The 19,178-nt window shown below is 38.4% G+C and overlaps 1 protein-coding gene and 1 pseudogene across 1 annotated transcript; both read right to left on the minus strand.

Annotated features, from left to right (window-relative positions):
* Positions 1–3,590: 3,590 nt before the first annotated feature.
* On the minus strand, positions 3,591–4,519 carry LOC125281501 (olfactory receptor 5H2-like; annotated as a pseudogene).
* An 8,626-nt stretch (positions 4,520–13,145) lies between these two features.
* Positions 13,146–14,093, minus strand: LOC113250197 (olfactory receptor 5H2-like). The gene has a single exon (XM_026491557.3). It carries the CDS (start codon positions 14,073–14,075, stop codon positions 13,146–13,148), a length of 930 nt encoding a protein of 309 aa, XP_026347342.2. The 5' UTR covers positions 14,076–14,093.
* Between the last annotated feature and the right edge of the window lie 5,085 nt (positions 14,094–19,178).

The following is a 19,178-nucleotide window of genomic DNA, read 5'->3' on the forward strand; positions in this document are numbered from 1 at the left end:
TGTTGTTGCAAATGGCAGGATGTCATTCTTTTCATGGCTGAATAATATTCCATTATATATATACAAACACACACACACATACAAACACACACACCCAACTTCTACTTTATTCATCAACCAGTGTACACTTGGGCTGTTCCCACAACTTGGTTACTGTAAAAATAACATTGCAAAAAAATTGGGTTGCATTATCTTTTTTAATTAGGTTTTCATTTTATTTGGGTAAATACTCAGTAGGTGAATTACTGTATCATATAGTAATTCTATTTTTTAGAGTTTTAGGAACCTCCATACTGTTTTTTACAGTGGTTACTCCAATTTGTGTTCTCACCAAGTGCATGAAGGCTCCTTTCCCTACACATGTTCACCAATAATTGCTATTTTTTATGGTTTGATTTTAAGTATTGTGACAGACGTAAGGTGATATCATTGTTTTCATTTGCATTTTCCTGATGATTAGTGATGTGATCATCCACCCGTTCATGCGTCTACTGGTCATCTATACCTTCTTCGGAGAAAAGTCTATTTAGTTCCTCTGCCCATTTTTATCAGATTATTTCAGTTTCCTTGATGTTAGTTGTATAAATTCTCTATATGTTTTGACTATTAACTGCTTATCAGATACATCATTTGGGAATATCTTCTCCCTTTCAGTAGGGTGACTTTTTGTTTGTTGCTAGTTTCCTTTGCCGGGCAGAAGAGTTTCATAGGAACTATGGTTTCTTTTAAATCTTCGGGTTAAGAAAATGAACACACCTTCATAATAAAAAGTATTCAAAGTACGTTATTTGTATGTCCAAGGGATGCCTTAATCCCACATCAGCAGCAGTTCTTCCAGACAAATACACAAACTTAGCAGTGTGATATCACCCTTCACATCTAAGGATCTATTAAATAATACATATGTCATTTCATAGTTTCTTTTTAAAGGAATCAGTAGAGTATCTTCTCTAAAATATGGGCTTTGCACAGATCTGTATTTTGCCTCTTTCCCAACACGCTACTTAGAAGACAAATATAATGTACAAAATGAATAGACTTGAAACAGAAATGAGAATGGGATTACATCAGTGCAGAAGGGATTTGGGTGACTTTCTGTAAGGAATAAAGCAGTTAGTATTTTACCGAAGTTCAAACCAGAGCAAAGGAATCTATAGACCTCAAATACACAAGAGGAGGCTGCAGAGGAAATCTGAGCTTCTGAGAGACACCCAGCTGTCTGCCCCATACTCACCCAGCCTAAAGTAACACTTGACAGGTAATGCATTATGCTCAGACTCGCAGGTGGATATCAAACTTCTCATTCAAAGAAGAAGCTGATGAGGAAAACAGCCTTTCTCAGAATGAGGAAATACACGATAGTAGTTTACATTAGTATTTTTGTTTTGGGGTCATTACAATCAATGAACAAGAAAAATCCAGATACCTAAGAGGAAAAAATCAGAATGATAGGAATATTACACAGCAAAGAATCAATCAACTACAGACATATGCAATAACATGAATACCCTGGGTTTAAAGAGTAAAAGCAGCTGGACTGTGAGCCATTCAGTTCTATGCTGGGACTTGGGGGTATCTGTGAGGAAAACAAAGAGAGAACAGATGACCTGGTCTCATCTTGTGATCTACACCTTCAGAAATACATAATAACGATATTTGTCTTTTTTAAATTTTTATTTATTTTTTGAAATATTTCATTGATTTATTTGAGAGGGAGAGAGAGTGTGCACCAGCAGGGGGTGAGGGGGAGAGGCAGAGGGAGAAACAGGCTCTCCGCTGAGCAGGGAGCCTAATGCTGGACTTGATCCCAGGACTCCATATGGCTATAAAACATGGTCTGTTGGGAGAATTGGAGGGATAGGACTTCAGCTTTAAACCAAGGTTTATTTAAGAATAAAACCTCAAGTAACAGCAGGGTGAACAAATGCAGGTGAAGAACACACTGATAGATATATGGACATAGGAATGAGTGTAGTTATAAGTGGGTCTATACATATATAATCTGGACTTAGACACGAGCAGACAAATATACGTATCTGTGTGTATACAGACCTAGATATATATACCATATACGATCCTACATAACCTAGTAGCAAAGATAATCTATTAAATGTTATTGAAAAGGGATATGAATCTGAGTTATGTTTGCAAAGTTGCAGAGGTAAGAGAGAATCAGTAAGAAGGAGCAGATAAGTAATGAGTGTTTTGCAAATCCCAGAAGTGGCTAGTTAGCGGAATGACAACCTCAGTGTTGTCGCTAGGACTGTGTATGGAATCAGTGGTAGAGAGAAAGGGTAGGGGTGGACCGAAGACGGATCACTCATTATAATTTGCAAATAGAATGCGATAAAAACTAACATTCATGGGCTTTGAGGCACAAAGCGTCCTAATTCTTGTTGATTTTCATATCTCTCTGAGGTACCCACTATGACATTATATCATCTTAGCATTACTAGACTTTGGTAACATGCATTTAAAAGCCCTCCTTGTCAAGAGCACATTCCAATAAACTACGTATTATTGATTTCTTAATCTTTCTAGCTTAATTTTTTTTAATTCTAGGACTACTGAGACCACTTCCTTCCTATTCAGTCACTTTTGTCCATGTCCACCCCAACTTAAGTCCTCAGTTGAATCCGTTTGCTTTCTTTATCAGTGAAGTTTTCCAGATTGCCGAACAACACACAAACACACCTTAAAAAGTGCTATAGAAGTCATCATAGTTAGAAGCAACTTGCCTCTGCCTTTCTCCAAGAAGCACACTAGTCTTAAGAGCATCTCGTTCAGCTTGACCCTTTCTTCACTGTCTTAAATGACATTGTCTTTCTTCCCTCATTGCTCCCATTTCTGTTTATTTCCCTCTGTGATATCAGAGTTGAATCCCCACAAGAGGTAAAATTCACCATGACCCAAATAAAGTAGAAAGAAAAACCTTTAAATGGCTAACAGAATATCTGGAATTTGGCTCTGTTCACTCAAACACGAATCTGCCTCCACTATTCACGTCAATGTAACATGGGTCTGGGCTATACAGCTGTATATATATCAGTCATCATAATCAAATTCTGTTCAGAGGCACTATGCTGTTTTAGTACTTAATGCATTTATAAACTCACACCAGAGAACAGACAAGCCTCTAAACTGTTTTCATTTTTTTTCTGCTTTAATTATTGAAGTTTGATATGAAAACGATTAAAATTGTGTGTGAGCGCCTGGGTGGCTCACTCACTAAGCGTCTGCCTTCAGCTCAGGTCCTGATCCCAGGGTCCTGGGATTGAGCCCCACATCAGACTCCCTGCTTGGTGGGAAACCTGATTCTCCCTCTCCCACTCCCCCTGCTTGTGTTCCCTCTCTGCTGTATCTCTCTCTAAAGTAAATAAATAAAAACTTTTTTAAAATACTAAAATTTCTTGTGTGATTTGATTAATAATAACAATTATTTTAAGATTATTAGGTTCTCCATCTTAGTCATTGAAAGACTAGGGCAATTATAACTGCAAAAAATTTTTGATTACTACTCAAAACATAGCAACATTATTGTGCACAATTTTGTCATTTTAGTGAATGGGGAATAGATACTAGTATGAAATCTAAACATTTCTCTTTAACATTTTTCTCAGTGAATCTATAACTTTCTCATTTCTCAGGCTGTAGATCATTGGATTTAAGAAAGGAATTATGACAGTGTAAAATAGAGAGTCCATCATATCTTGATCATCTGCCTGTGCAGAGCCAGGGCGCACATACATGAAGAGAAGGGAACCATAGTACAGAGAGACAGATAAGAGATGGGCTCCACAGGTGGAGAAGGCTTTCCTTATGCCTTGTAGAGACTTCTTTTTTAAGATTGTAAAGAGAACTAGTGTGTAAGAGACAAGAACAGTCAAAATGGTAAATACTTGTATTGACCCAGAGAAAATAAATAGTATCAGAATGTTAATAGAAGGGTCAGTACAAGAAATCCTAAACAGTGGTATCATGTCACAGTAAAAGTGATGTACTATGATGGAATTGCAGAAGGTTAATCCGAATAATAAAGAACCATGAATTATGGCATGAAGAAGGCCACCTAAAAATGACAAAACTAACAGACGGATGCACAGTGTTTTGGACATAATGACTGGATAAAGTAATGGTTTGCATATGGCTACATCCGATCATATGCCATTGTTGCCAACAGAAAACATTCTGTGGTCGCACAGATTGCAAAGGAAAAAAATTGTATCATGCATTCAGAGAAAGAGATCATCTTGCTCTTGGCAAAGAAGTTGACCAACATCTTGGGGGATACCGTGGATGATAACCAAGCATCCACAAATGCCAGACTCCCAAGGAATAAGTACATGGGGATGTGGAGGTGAGGGTCATTGCAGATGAGAGCAATGAGACCAAGGTTCCCCACCATGGTGATGAGATACATAACCAAGAACACCAGGAACAAGGGAATTTGCCACTCTGGTTGATATGTGAGTCCCGAGAGAACAAAGGCTTCCAGCTCTGTTGTATTTTTAGTTTCCATATTCTTAATAGATGAACTCTGAAATTAAATGTGGTTAATGTAAAAAGAACATTCATTAAACATTTATAGAAGACAATTCGGTGACAGTAACTGAAATAAATTCATACACTAGCGGGAAGGAACTTTAAATTTATTTACTCTAAATGGCAACTATTTGGGGGAATTGTTATATTGGAAAAATACAACTACTTAAATTCAAAATATGTGCAGAATAAACAGATTAAGAAGACAAGAAAAACATTCTGAACATGAGCAAATCTTTGGGGTAACTACTGTATGAGGTAGACAAATTCTGTGTGCAGGACATTGATGCAGCATCAAGAGTAAGATGGCAGAAGAGCCTGAATTATAAAGTGAGACAATGCCAAGTGAAATCTTCAATTTTATCCTTCAAACAATAGGCTGGGATGGAAAGCTTTAAGAAAGGGAGTGGCATCCTCACATATTTCTTAAATTAAATGTTTGGTTGTAGCAAATAGGCTGAAGGGGGGCAGGGAAACTAGAGGAAAGGACACCAATCAGGAAGCTGTTATTGTTGTCCAATGATTCCCAAACCAAATTATACACCAAGATTGTCAAGGAGAGTTGTACAAAATACAGATTTTGTGATATTACTATAGAAATTGATTTGGTAGGTCATGAATTGGTTGTAATGATATGCATTTAATAAATGCTCCCTAGTTGATTAAACAGCATGTGAAGTTCTTAGCCTGTGTGTAATATGACATTGGGAGTAATGAGGGGGACATAGAGGTAGCTCAAAGTAAACCAGAATGTACCGTGACTAGGACTCTGTGACATATTAGATATGAAGGGAGGTAGTCAGTGAAGGAAAAAGAGGACACTTGGTTCCTGGATAGATGGTCATGAAAAGTTGAGATTGAAGGCACAGGTGTGGTGGCCAGTTTTTGCAAGGAGCATTCTAGGAACATCTGGGTGAAATGTATTCAGCAGTATGATTCTATAATAGCTTAATACAAATGATGACTTGGGAGCCATTAGGGTGACTAAAAGCATAGTTATATAGGATTCATCATTGAAGAGTGTTCATAAGGTAAAAAGTAGGACAAAGAAAGAAACTCGAAGAAGTTATAGTAAAGAGATTACAAAATTGATATACATCATGTATTCTTTGGATAATATCTGATCCTCTGTTCTACCACATGCGTCTTGGTGGCAGACAAAAGCTGTCATCCAGTCTAGAAGCCAAAAGTTCTAGAAACTGAGTTTCCTATCCCCTTTCACCTAGAAGAAGGGACTTGATTAGGTTTGCCAGTCAAACTCACGTACATTGGATTTGGAATATGGGGAGAAGGAGAAAAGGGTCAGGGAAAAAAACAGAATTTTGGTTGCAAAATCAATCAAGGGAGGAACATCAAGAGCCTAGGAAATGTATCCTACACCCAAATGGTTCAGGCATTATCAGCGTGAGCTGTTGCATTCTGCATCTAGTAGCAAGGACAGCAGCTCTTATCCAGCTAGATAGACTAAGGATATGATTTTGGCTGTTTGACATGCTGGCTTTCTTGCCTTGTGCTCCTGCCCATTTCTCCACTGGGTTTCTCCAACTCGCCTAGCATTTCTACATTAAAGAAAATTTCCATTCAATTAACCCATCTCCTCTTGCAACCAAGATCTCTGGCTTACACAAAAGCTGAAAAGGAAAGACCAGAAGGACACTGAGCAGAGTGATCAGAGAGCATGGAGGTATTAGAATGCTTAGTGTAGCAAAATTAGAGAAAAACACTCAAGAAGGACAAAGTGAAATACAGTGCCAAAAGTGAATTAAGTGCTCTGGAGGAATAAGGAGTGATCAGCGATGGTTAAGTGTGAGAATGAAGAGATTCATAGTAGCTTTCATGAGAGCAGTTTCCATTTTCTGATAGAGTTGAGGTAAGAGAGTAATAAGAGGTGAATGGGACATAAGGGGCACTACAGGGAAGAGATTGAAATAGGGTGCTCTGAGGAATGTGGGGTCAGATGGCGATCATCTGCTGCCCTCTGAGTATCCATAGTGTATTCATAGATGCATAGGGATAGGAAAGTCCAGGACCTGAAGAGAGAGAGAGGATGTATCAGAGAAAGTCTGAAGATGAAACAGGAGGAAAAGCTCAGAGATTGGAGGTAAATGTTTGTCTTCATTCTGGTGTTCATTAAAAGTTGTCAAAACTGGGTATCATTTCTTTTACTTTCATTCCAAATTCCAACCTTATTTTTCTATGGAAAATGTGTATGAAATAGAGACTGTCATTTTAGTTTTAGGCTAGAAACTCTGTGTTGTTCACAAATATACTAGCACTGCTGAAAGTTCTTTTGGTATTTAAGAGTTGCTTTTTCTTTGTTTTTACAGTAGTTAGAACTGAGTTTCTCTGGCTATTCCCATTTTACTTGAGAGCCCTTTCCTCCCCACCAAGTTTTAGCAGAATAACATTGAGCCAAAGATTAGAACCTAATCCAGGCAATATAAATAACCTTTGCCAATAATTGCAATTTGTAAATGTATATTTATTTGGAATGGGTTTCTTTCTGATCCCAAACTTTGAAATAATTGAAAATTCAAGTTCCATCAGTGGGTATTTATTAAGTCAGAAAATTTAAAGAACTGGCAGGACATTTTCTACATTTCCCCTCCTGTGTATATGTATAAAATACTCAATGACATTATTATCAGAAGTGGGTGAAAGGATATACAGGTGAAGAGTTTAGTGATTTAACTTAAAAGCTTAATCAGAGAATGTGGTTAATGAAATGGGATAAACATTTTTAACAGAATCATCAGAAAGATTTCTTACATAGGAAACATTATGACCTAAATCCTTAAACCCATTTTTAAAGTTCACAAAGTTATCCTATCGAGTCATTATAATTTTGCCAGCCAGATAATTAAATATGATTAAAGAGTGCAACTTAGTCTTAGAGCCATTTTGCTTACCCAAATTTTACTCACAATAGCAAAACAGTATTAGATTATTCACTATGTGTTTTCTTTTCTTGTTCATTTCAACTGTTTATTTAAATTCTAGTTGGTTAACATAGAGTATAATACTAGTCGTTTTCCACTTTCAACCTGCCTTTTGGTCATCTTATAAACCAATTTGAAATTATTTATGAACGTAACAGTATTTTTACCTTCCTATAAAAAATAATGAGCATTACATAAATCAATCTCTTACCAATATCTGTTAGACACTGTGGAGATATTTTCAGGGTTAGGCTTTCTCAAGTGGAAAAAAATAGAGTTGCACCAGCATGACAGTAGCACAGGCAGCAGCTCCTTGCACACTGATTCATTTTGGAGGCTTCATTTACCAAACTCAGCAAAACATTGTTTGTATAAATCTGCTGTGAATGCAAGAGCCAACCAACTGTACATCTGTGTGCTTTTGCCAGAAGAGGAAGGTAGGAAGAGCTAAAATTCCCCTAACAGCACCCAAGGGTTCCCTTCAGAACAAAAAAAGATGTTCTTCTGGGCATTGCAGCTTTGAATCTGTGTGAGAAGTCCAGGAGTCCCATCGGGCATTACAGCCTGCGAGATCATAAACATCATGTCGTGTACACAGTTCTACTTGCAACACTTGAAATTGCACCCTATGTTGCTGTTTTCCATCACAAATGACAATTCTGGCATTTTATGCGAATCAGTTTATCTATAAAATAGGTGTTGCTCTGAGAGCTTTGATAAATATGTTCTTGTCTGAGCTAATCATACATGATTTTATTGAGGCCAGAGTTCTAGATTCCTTTCAGGAACCAACCCCAAGAAAAGCTGTTCTCCTCCCTCATGCAAACTGCAGCTTCTTTTGCACAGGTAGACATGAGTCCACACTTGAAGCTGAAATCTGATTCAAAATCTTAGTAGGCAAAGGTCAGGAAAGGTGCAAAGGGAAACAAAGACTAAGCACCACAGGGAGAGTGGCCAAGCTCAGTGCTTCTCACATGTTAATGCCTTTGAATATCCTAGAGAGAGATCTTGTTAAAATGCAGATCCTGTTTTTTGGGAAGTTTTTGAACAGTGCTTCAATCTCTTCATAATTAGTCTATTTAAAAAACAAGAGTCCAGGACCTGACAGCTTCCCCAGGGAATTCTACCAAACATTCAAAGAAGAAATAATACCTATTCTCCTGAAGCTCTTTCAAAAAATTGAAACAGAAGGAAAACTACAAAACTCATTCTATGAGGCCACTATTACCTTGATCCCCAAACCAGTTAAAGACCCCATAAAAAGGAGAATTACAGACTGATTTCCCTGATGAATATGCACACAAAAATTCTCAACAAGATCCTAGCTAATAGGATCCCACAGTACATTAAAAGGATTATCCATCATAACCAAGTGGGATTCATCTCTGTGATGCAAGGGTGGTTCAACATTCGCAAATCTATCAGTGTGATAGATCATATCAACAAGAAAAGAGTCAAGAACCATATGAGCCTCTCAACTGATGCAGAAAAAGCATTTTTTTCAAAATCCTAGATGCAAAATACAGCACTCTTTCCTGATTAAAACACTTCAGAGTGTAGGTATAGAGGGTACATTCCTCAATCTCATACAAACCATCTATGAATAGCCTACAGCAAATATCATTCTCAATGGGGAAAAGCTGGAAGCCTTTCCCTTAAAATCAGGAACACGACAAGGATGCCCACTCTCGCCACTATTATTCAACATAGTACTAGAAGTCCTTGAAACAGAAATCAGAAAACAAAAAAGGATAAAAGGTATCCAAATCGGAAAAGAAGAAGCCAAAGTCTCTTCACAGATGACATGATACTCTATATGAAAAACCCAAAAGAATCCACCCCCAAACTACTAGAAGTTATAGAGCAATTCAGTAATGCGGAGGGATACAAAATCAATGCTCAGAAATCAGTTGCATTTCTCTACACGAACAATGAGACTGAAGAAAGACAAATTAGGGAATCCATTCCATTTACAACAGCACCAAAAATCATACGTTATCTTGGAATTAACTTAACCAGAGACGTAAAGGATCTATATTCTAGAAACTACAAATCACTCTTGAAAGACATTGAAGAAGACACAAAAAGATGGAAAAATATCCCATGCTCATGGTTCGGAAGAATTAACATACTTAAAATGTGCATGCTACCCAAAGCAATCTTCACTTTCAATGCTATCCCGATCAAAATACCAATGACATTTTTCAAAGAACTGGAACAAACATCCCTTAAATTTGTGTGGAACCAGAAAAGGCCCCGAATCGCCAAGGAATTGTTGAAAAGGAAAAACAAAGCTGGGGGCATCACATTGCCGGATTTCAAGCTATACTACAAAGCTGTGATCACAAAGACAGCATGGTACAGGCACAAAAACATACACATAGACCAATGCAACAGAATAGAGAACCCAGAAATGGACCCTCGGCTCTTTGGGCAACTAATCTTTGACAAAGCAGGAAAAAACATCCAGTGGAAAAAAGACAGTCTCTTCAATAAATGGTGCTGGGAAAATTGGACACCTACATGCAAAGGAATGAAACTTGACCACTCTTTCACACCATACACAAGATAAACTCCAAATGGATGAAAGACCTCGATGTGAGAAAGGAATCCATCAAAATCCTAGAGGAGAACATAGGCAGCAACCTCCTTGACATCGGCTACAACAACATTTTTCATGACACATCTCCAAAGACAAGAGAAACAAACGATAAAATGAACTTGTGGAACTTCATCAAGATAAAAATCTTCTGCACAGCCAAGGAAACAGTCCAAAAAACTAAGAGGCAGCCCACGGAATGGGAGAAGTTATTTGCAAATGACACTACAGATAAAAGACTGGTATCCAAAATCTACAAAGAACTTCTCAAACTCAATACACGGGAAACAAATAATCAAATCAAAAATGGGCAGAATATATGAACAGACACTTTTCCAATGAAGACATACAAATGGCTGACAGATACATGAAAAAATGTTCAAAATCATTAGCCATCAGGGAAATTCAAATCAAAACTACACTGAGATACCACTTTATGCCAGTTAGAATGGCAAAAATTGACAAGGCAGGAAACAACAAATGTTGGAGAGGATGTGGAGAAAGGGGATCCCTGCTACATTGTTGGTGGGAATGCAAGTTGGTACAGCCACTCTGGAAAACAGTGTGGAGGTCCCTTAAAAAATTAAAAATTGAGTTACTCTATGATCCAGCCATTGCACTACTGGGTATTTACCCCAAAGATACAGATGTAGTGAAGAGAAGGGCCATATGCACCCCAATGTTCATAGCAGCTTTGTCCACAATAGCTAAATTGTGGAAGGAGCCGAGATGTCCTTCAACAGATGACTGGATTAAGAAGTTGTGGTCAATATATTCAATGGAATATTACTCAGCCATCAAAAAGAACGATTTCTCAACATTTGCAGCAACATGGACGGGACTGGAGGAGATAATGCTAAGCGAAATAAGTCAAGCAGAGAAAGACAATTATCATATGGTTTCACTCATTTATGGAACATAAGAAGTATGAAGATCGGTAGGAGAAGAAAGGGAAGAAGAAAGGGGGGTGAACAGAAGGGGGAATGAACCATGACAGACTATGGACTCTGGGAAACAAACTGAGGGCTTCACAGGGGAGGGTGGTGGGAGAATGGGATAGGCTGGTGATAGGTATTAAGGAGGGCACGTATTGCATGGTGCACTAGGGTGTTATACCAAGTAATGAATCATGGAACTTTACATCTAAAACTAGGGATGTACTGTATGGTGACTAACGTAATATAATAAAAAATTATTAATAAAAAAATGCAGATTCTTGTCAGTAGATCTTGGTGGGGCCAAGGGTCTTCATTTCTAACATGGTGATTGCTGCCTGTGGAGATGTGTCATCCACAAGACCTTTGTTGTTGGAGGGCCTAAATTATCAGAGAGCCCAGATCACAGGAGAAGCACGGCATTGTGAAAGAAGCTGCCATGTTAGGAGAGAAGCAGGCAAAAGCCAGTTGGGGTCAGGGAGGCCAGCATATATGTATCACAAGGGACCTTGGAGGCTGGGTGAGGGGTTTTATTCTTTACCTTAACATAATGCAAAACTATTGAGGGATTTAAAACTGGGTTCAGATTTGTTTCTTGTTCATTAACAGAGGAAGTTGCCAATGAACATTCATTCAGAAAAACAAAACTTAATTTACTTTTTTATGACAACTTGATATGATATCTTTAAAAAAATTAACCTCCAGTTGCATCATGACTAGCCAGATAGGCAGGGAAAAGAGAGGTATTTTTTGATACATTTATTAATCCATTTTCCTGGATTTCCAGCATTCTTTAGAATGTTCATAGTGAAAGAGAAAGTGAAGAAAAAATAACATAGATAAAAGAGGGTTCACTGTGGATATTCTGCAAAAGGGTTGAGTAAGCAGCATGATGTGCAGAGGTAGCTTTTTTTAAAAACTGATTTTATTTATTTATTTGTGAGGGAGAGAGAATCCCAAGCCAAATCTGCATTGAGCCGGCCAGGGCTCCATCCCATGACCCTGAGATCATGACACGAGGTGAAATAAGAGTTAGAGGCTTATCTGACTGAGCCACCCATGTGCCCCTAGAGGTAGCATTTTTTTAAATTTTTTTTTATTATATTATGTTAGTCACCATACAGTACATCCCTAGTTTTTGATGTAAACTTCCATGATTCATTACTTGCATATAACACCCAGTGCACCATGCAATATGTAAATAATGTTGCCATTAAATCGGGTTGCATTTCAATAAGCTACATATTATTGATTTCTTAATCTTTTAGGCTTAATTGTTTTTACTTCTCACAATATTGAGAACACTTCCTTCCTCTTCAGTCACTTTTGTCCATGTCCACCCCAACTTAAGTCCTCAGTTGAATCTGTTAGCTTTCTTTATTAGTGAAGTTTTCCAGATTGCTCAGCAACATACAAACACAGCTAGAAAAGGTCTATAGAAGGCATCATACACAGAGAGAGGCAACTTGCCTCTGCCTTCCTCTAGAAGCACACCAAGCTAAGAGCATCTCTTACAGTTTGGCCCTGTCTTCATCGTCTTAAAACCCTTGTCATTTTCTTCCCTCATTGCTCCCATTCCTTTTTATCTCTCTCTGTGATAGCGGAGTTGAATCCCCGCAAGAGGTAAAATTTGCCATGCCCCAAATAAAGTAGAAAGAAAAATCTTTTGATGGCTAGCAAAATATCTGGAATTTGCCTCTATTCACTCAAATACAAATCTGCCCCCACTATCCAGTTAAATGTAACATGGGTCTTGGCTATACAGCTGTACAAGTATCAAAGATATCACAGTCAAATTCTGTTCAGAGGCAGTATCCTCTTTTGGTATTAAAGCATTTATAAAGTCACACAAAAAAAGAGATAAGCATGAGAAATGTTTTCATTTTTATTTTTCCTTCTGTTTTAATTATTTAAGTATGATATGAACACTTGATTAAAATTCCTTGTGTACTTTTGATTAATATACAAAAATATTTTAAGGATATTATTAGGTTCTCCCCCCTTAAGTCATTTAAAGACGAGGACATTTATAACTGCAAAAGGATTCTGAATATTAGTCAAGAGATAGCAACAACTAATCTGCAAAGTTTGATCATTTTAATGAACGGAGAATAGATATTAGTCCAAGATCTAAGCATTTCTCTTTAACATTTTTCTCAGTGAATTTATGACTTTCTTATTTCTCAGGCTGTAGATCATTGGATTTAAGAAAGGAATTATGACAGTGTAAAATAGAGAGTTCATCATATCTTGATCATCTGCCTGTGCAGAGCCAGGGCGCACATACATGAAGAGAAGGGGGCCATAGTATAGAGACACAGATAAGAGATGGGCTCCACAGGTGGAGAAGGCTTTCCTTATGCCTTGTAGAGACTTCTTTTTTAAGACTGTAAAAAGAACTAATGTGTAAGAAATGACAACAATCAGAATAGTGAGCATCTGAATTGACCCAGAAAAAATAAATACTATGAGGATATTAATAGAAGGATCAGTACAAGATATTTTGAATAATAGCATTACATCACAGTAAAAGAGATGTATTAGGTTAGTATTACAGAAGGTTAATCTGAATAAAAAACCTACATGAATTAAGGCATGAAGAAAGCCACCTACAAATGATGCAACTAGCAGCTGCATGGATAGTCTATTGGTCATAATGACTGGATAAAGTAAAGGCATACATATGGCCACATAGCGATCATATGCCATTGTTGCCAACAGAAAACATTCTGTGGTTGCACTGAATGCAAAGGAAAAAAATTGTATCATGCATTCAGAGAGAGAGATCATCTTATTCTTGGAAAAGAAATTGACCAGCATCTTGGGGGTCACTGTGGATGATATCCAAGCATCCACACATGCCAGACTCCCAAGGAATAAGTACATGGGGATGTGAAGGTGAGGGTCATTGCAGATGAGAGCAATCAGACCAAGGTTCCCCACCATGGTGATGAGATACATAACCAAGAACACCAGGAACAAGGGAATTTGCCACTCTGGTTGATATGTGAGTCCCGAGAGAACAAATTCTTCCAGCTCTGTTGTATTTTTAGTTTCCATTTTCTTAATAGATGACCTCTGAAATTAAATGTGGCAACTGTAAAAAGAACATTCATTAAATATATAAAAGACAATTCGGTGAAGGTAACTGAAATAAAACCATACACTAGACTGAAGGAACTTTAATTTTATTTACTCTAACATGGCAACTATTTGGGGGAATTGTTCTATTGGAAAAATACAACTACGTAAGTTCAAAATATGTGCAGAATAAACAGATTAAGAAGACAAGAAAAACATTCTGAACATGAGCAAATCTTTGGGGTAACTATTGCATGAGGTAGACAAATTCTGTGTGCAGGACATTGATGCAGCATCAAGAGTAAGATGGCAGAAGAGCCTGAGCTATAAAGTGAGACAATGCCAAGTGAAACATCTTCAACTTTGTCCTTCAAACAATAGGCTGGGATGGAAAACTTTTAAGAAAGGGAGCGGCAACCTCAGATATTTATTTTATTTTTTTTAAGATTTTATTTATTTATTCAACAGAGATAGAGACAGCCAGCGAGAGAGGGAACACAGGCAGAGGGAGTGGGAGAGGAAGAAGCAGGCTTCCAGCGGAGGAGCCTGACGTGGGGCTCGATCCCAGAACACCAGGATCACGCCCTGAGCTGAAGGCAGACGCTTAACGACTGAGCCACCCAGGCGCCCCAACCTCAGATATTTATTAAATTAAAAGTTTGATTGTAGAAAATAGCCTGAAGGGGGCCGGGAAACTAGAGGAAAGGACACCAATCAGGAAGCTATTATAATTGTCCAGTGATACCCAAACCAAATTATACATCAAAATTGTCTAGGAGAGTTTTTGTACAAAATACAGATTTGGAGATATTACAATAGAAATTGATTTGGTAGGTCATAAATTGGTTGTAATAATACGCATTTTATAAATGCTCCCCAGTTGATTAAACAGCATGTGATGTTCTTACTTGGTGAGTGATATGACATTGGGAGTAATGAGGAGGACATAGAGGTAGCTCAAAGTAAACCAGAATGTACAGTGACTAGGACACAAAAACATTTTAGATGTGACAGGGGTGGTCAGTGAAGGAAAAAGAAACACTTGGTTCCTTGGTAGATAGTCATCAAAAGTTGAGATTGAGGACACAGGTGTGGTGGCCAGTTTTTACAAGCAGCATTCTGAGAACATCCAGGGGAAATGTGCTCAGCAGTATAGTTCTATAAGAGCTTAATACAAATGATGACTTGGGAGTCATTGTGGTTACTAAAGGTTTAGTTTTCTATAATCCATCTATTGAAGAGTGTGCATAAGATAAAAAGAAGGAGGACATGGAAAGAAAATTAAGGAAGCTATTTTAGAGACATTACAAAATGCATATACACCATATATTTGTTGGATAAATCTGATCCTCTATTCTACCACATCAGTCTTTGTGGCAGAAAGAAATTGTCATCCATTCAGAAGCCAAAAGTTCTAGAAAGTGACTTTCCCATCCCCTTGCACCTAGAATGAGGGGACTTGATTTAGGTTTGCCAGTCAACCTTACCTACACTGGGTTTGAAATATGAAGAGAAGGAGACAAAGTGTCAGGGGAAAAAAAGAGAATTTTGGTTGAAAACAGACAATACAAAATGTATCTTACACCCAAAATAATGGCATTATCAGTGTGAGCTCTTACATTCTGCATCCAGCAGCAAAGACAGCAGCTCTTCTCCAGCTAGATAGACTAGGGACAAGATTTTGGCTGTCTGACACACGGGCTTTCCTGCGTTGTGCTTCTGCCCGTTTCTCTGGTGGGTTTCTCCAACTCCCCTAGCATTTCTATGTTAAAGCCAATTTCCATTCAATTAACCCATCTTCTCTACAACCAAGAGCTCTGACTTACACAAAAGCTGAGAAGGAAAGACCAATAAGAACACTGAGCAGAGTGATCAGAGAAGCATGAAGGAGTTGGAAAGCTTAGTGTTGCGGAATTAAAGAGAGAGGAAAAAAGAAACAACACTCCAGAAGGACGAAGAGAAGTACAGTGTCAAAATGAACTAAGAGCTCTGGTGGAATAAGGAGTGATCAGTGATGGTAAGTGTGGGAATGAAGAGATTCACAGTGGCTTTCACGAGAGCAATTGCCATGTTCCCATAGAGTTGAGGTCAGAGAGTAAGGAGAGGTGGATGGGACACAAGGGGCACTACAGTGAAGAGATGAAATAGGGTGCTCTGAGGAGTGTGGGGTCAGACGGTGATCATCTGCTGCCCTCTGAGGATCCATAGTGTATTCATAGATGCATAGGGATAGGGAAGGCCTGGCCATGAAGAGAGAGAGAGGGCGTACCAGAGAAAGGCTGAAGATGAAACTGGAGGGAAAGCTCAGAGACTGGGGGTAAATGTTTGTCTTCATTCTGGTGTTCACTAAAAGTTGCCAGTACTGGGTATCGTTTCTTTTTCCTTCATTCCAAATTCCAACCTTATTTTTCTATGGAAAATGTGTATGAAATAGAGACTGTCATTTTAATTTTAGGCTAGAAACTTTGTATTGTTCACAAATATACTAGCACTGCTGAAAGTTCTTTCCATATTAAAAATCGCTTTATCTTTGTTTTTGCAGTAATTAGAACTGAGTTTCTCTAGCTATTCCCATTTTACTTGAGAGCCCTTTCCTCCCCACCAGGTTTTTAGCAGAATAACATTGAGCCAAAGACTGGAACCTAATCCAGGCAATATAAATAAACTTCGCCATTAATTACATTTATAAATGTATATTTATTTGGAATGGGTTTCCTTCCATGCAATCACAAACTGCTAAATCATTGAAAATGTTCAAGTTCAGTCTGTGGGCATTTAAGTCAGTAACTAAAAAGAAAACTAGAGGGACATTTTCTGCATTTTCCCTCCTATATATATTTATAGCTTAAACAAAGAATGTGGTTAATTAAATGGGATAAACTTTTTAACAGAATCATCAGAAAAATTTCTTATATAGGATACATTACGACGTAAATCCTTAAACCCATTTTTATTTTTCTAATTTTTTTAATAACTTTTTATTACATTATGTTAGTCACCATACAGTATGTCCCTAGTTTTTGATGTAAAGTTCCATGATTCATTACTTGCATATAACACCCAGTGCACCATGCAATACGTGCCCTCCTTAATACCCATCACTAGCCTATCCCATTTTTAAATTGTCTAATGTTGTACTTCACGAAACTTATCCTATCGAGTTGTTATAATTTTGCCAGCCAGATAATTAAATATGATTAAAGGGTGCAACTTAGTCTTAGAGCCATTTTGCTTACCCAAATTTTACTCACAATAGAAAAATAGTATTAGATTATTCACTATGTGTTTTCTTTTCTTGTTCGTTTCAACTGTTTATTTAAATTCTAGTTAGTTAACATAGAGAATAATACCAGTGGTTTTCCACTTTCAACCTGTTATTTGGTCATCTTATAAACCAAATAGAAATTATTTATGAACGTAACAGTATTTTTACTTTCCTATAAAAAATAATGAGCATTACATAAATCAATCTCTTACCAATATCTGTTAAGACATTGTGGAGATTCTTTCATGGTTAGGCTTTCTCAAGTGGAAAAAATAGAGTTGCACCAGCATGACAGTAGCACAGGCAGCAGCTCCTTGCACACTGATTCATTTTGGAGGCTTGATTTACCACACTCAGCAAAATGTTGTTTGTATAAATCCGCTGTGAACGTGAGTCAACCAATTGTAAAACTGTGTGCTTTTGCCTGAAAAGGAAGGTATGAAGAGCTAAAATTCCCCTAATAGCACCCAAGGGTTCCCTTTAGGACAACACTAAAGCTGTTCTTCTGGGCATTTCAGCTTTGAATCTGTGTGAGAAGTCCAGGAGTCCCATCGGGCATTACACCTGCGAGATCATAAACATCATGTCGTGTATACGGCTCTAGGTGCAACTCTTAGATTGCGCTTTATGTCACTGCTTTGACCACAGTGACACTTCTGGCATGTTTCTGCAAATCCGTTTATCTATAAAATAGGTGTTGCTCTGAGAGCTTTGATTAATAAGTTCTTGTCTCGGATAATCATACATGATTTTATTGAGGCCAGAGTTCTAGATTCCTTTCAGGAACCAACCCCAAGAAAAGTTGTTCTCCTCCCTCATGCAAACTGCAGCTCCCATTCCACACGTAGACATGAGTCCACACTTGAAGCTAAAATCTGATGCAAAATCTTAGTAGGCAAAGGTCAGGGGAGGTGCAAAGAGAAACAAAGATAAAGCTCCACAGTGAGAGGGGCCATAGCTCAGTGATATAGGGCATGTCTACATTTCCCTTGTGAGGTGAGGATACATTGTTGCTTCTGGCCCCTCCTGCAAACAAAAAAGAGCCACAACACCTAGTGGCTTCCGGTGAATTCTGGACACAGAATCATCCTCATTTGGGTGTATTACACTGGCCCATTTGCCAAGTGACAAGATAAACCGCTAGTTTTGAGTGGGCTCAGGACAGGAAAAGGCTGTCAAACAAGTATAAATTGTTGTGCGTGGTGTTCCGCCAATTGCCACATGATTCAGCAGAGCCAATGGCGCTTGAGCAGCAGATCCAGTAGGGAGGCTTTGGAGCCTTTGGCAGGCCTCTGTACGGGAGCCACAGGCTGGCCGTTAGAATTCTGGAGCACAGCCCTGCCATCCTCAGTGGATAACTACTCTAGTTTAAAGAAACAGCCATTGGCCTGCCTACAGGCTGTTAGTTTAAGACTGACTGCTTAACCTTGGGCCACTAACTGAACATGCAACCATACAAGCTGGACGTTGTTTGATCCACCAAGACATTAAGTTGGGCATTCACGGGAGCACTGCACTGTGAAATGAAATGAAACTGCTCTATGCATGTAGGAGCCAGAGCAGGCTCTGAAGGCACAAGCAGTTGCATGAGGAAGTGGCCTAAATGGTCATGGTCCCTATTCCTGCTACACTGGCCTCTCTCTCCCAGCCTGCACCTATAGTCTCATGGGGAATTCTTTATGAGCAGTTGACAGAGGGGAATAAAACTGGGGTCCTGGTATATAGATGGTTCTGCACAAAATGCAAACATCATCCAAACGTGGACAGCTGCAGCACTACGACCACTCTCTGTGATATTCCTGTACCTCAGAGGTGAC

The sequence above is a fragment of the Ursus arctos genome, unplaced genomic scaffold (assembly GCF_023065955.2).
Source record: "Ursus arctos isolate Adak ecotype North America unplaced genomic scaffold, UrsArc2.0 scaffold_4, whole genome shotgun sequence".
Taxonomy (NCBI): domain Eukaryota; kingdom Metazoa; phylum Chordata; class Mammalia; order Carnivora; family Ursidae; genus Ursus; species Ursus arctos.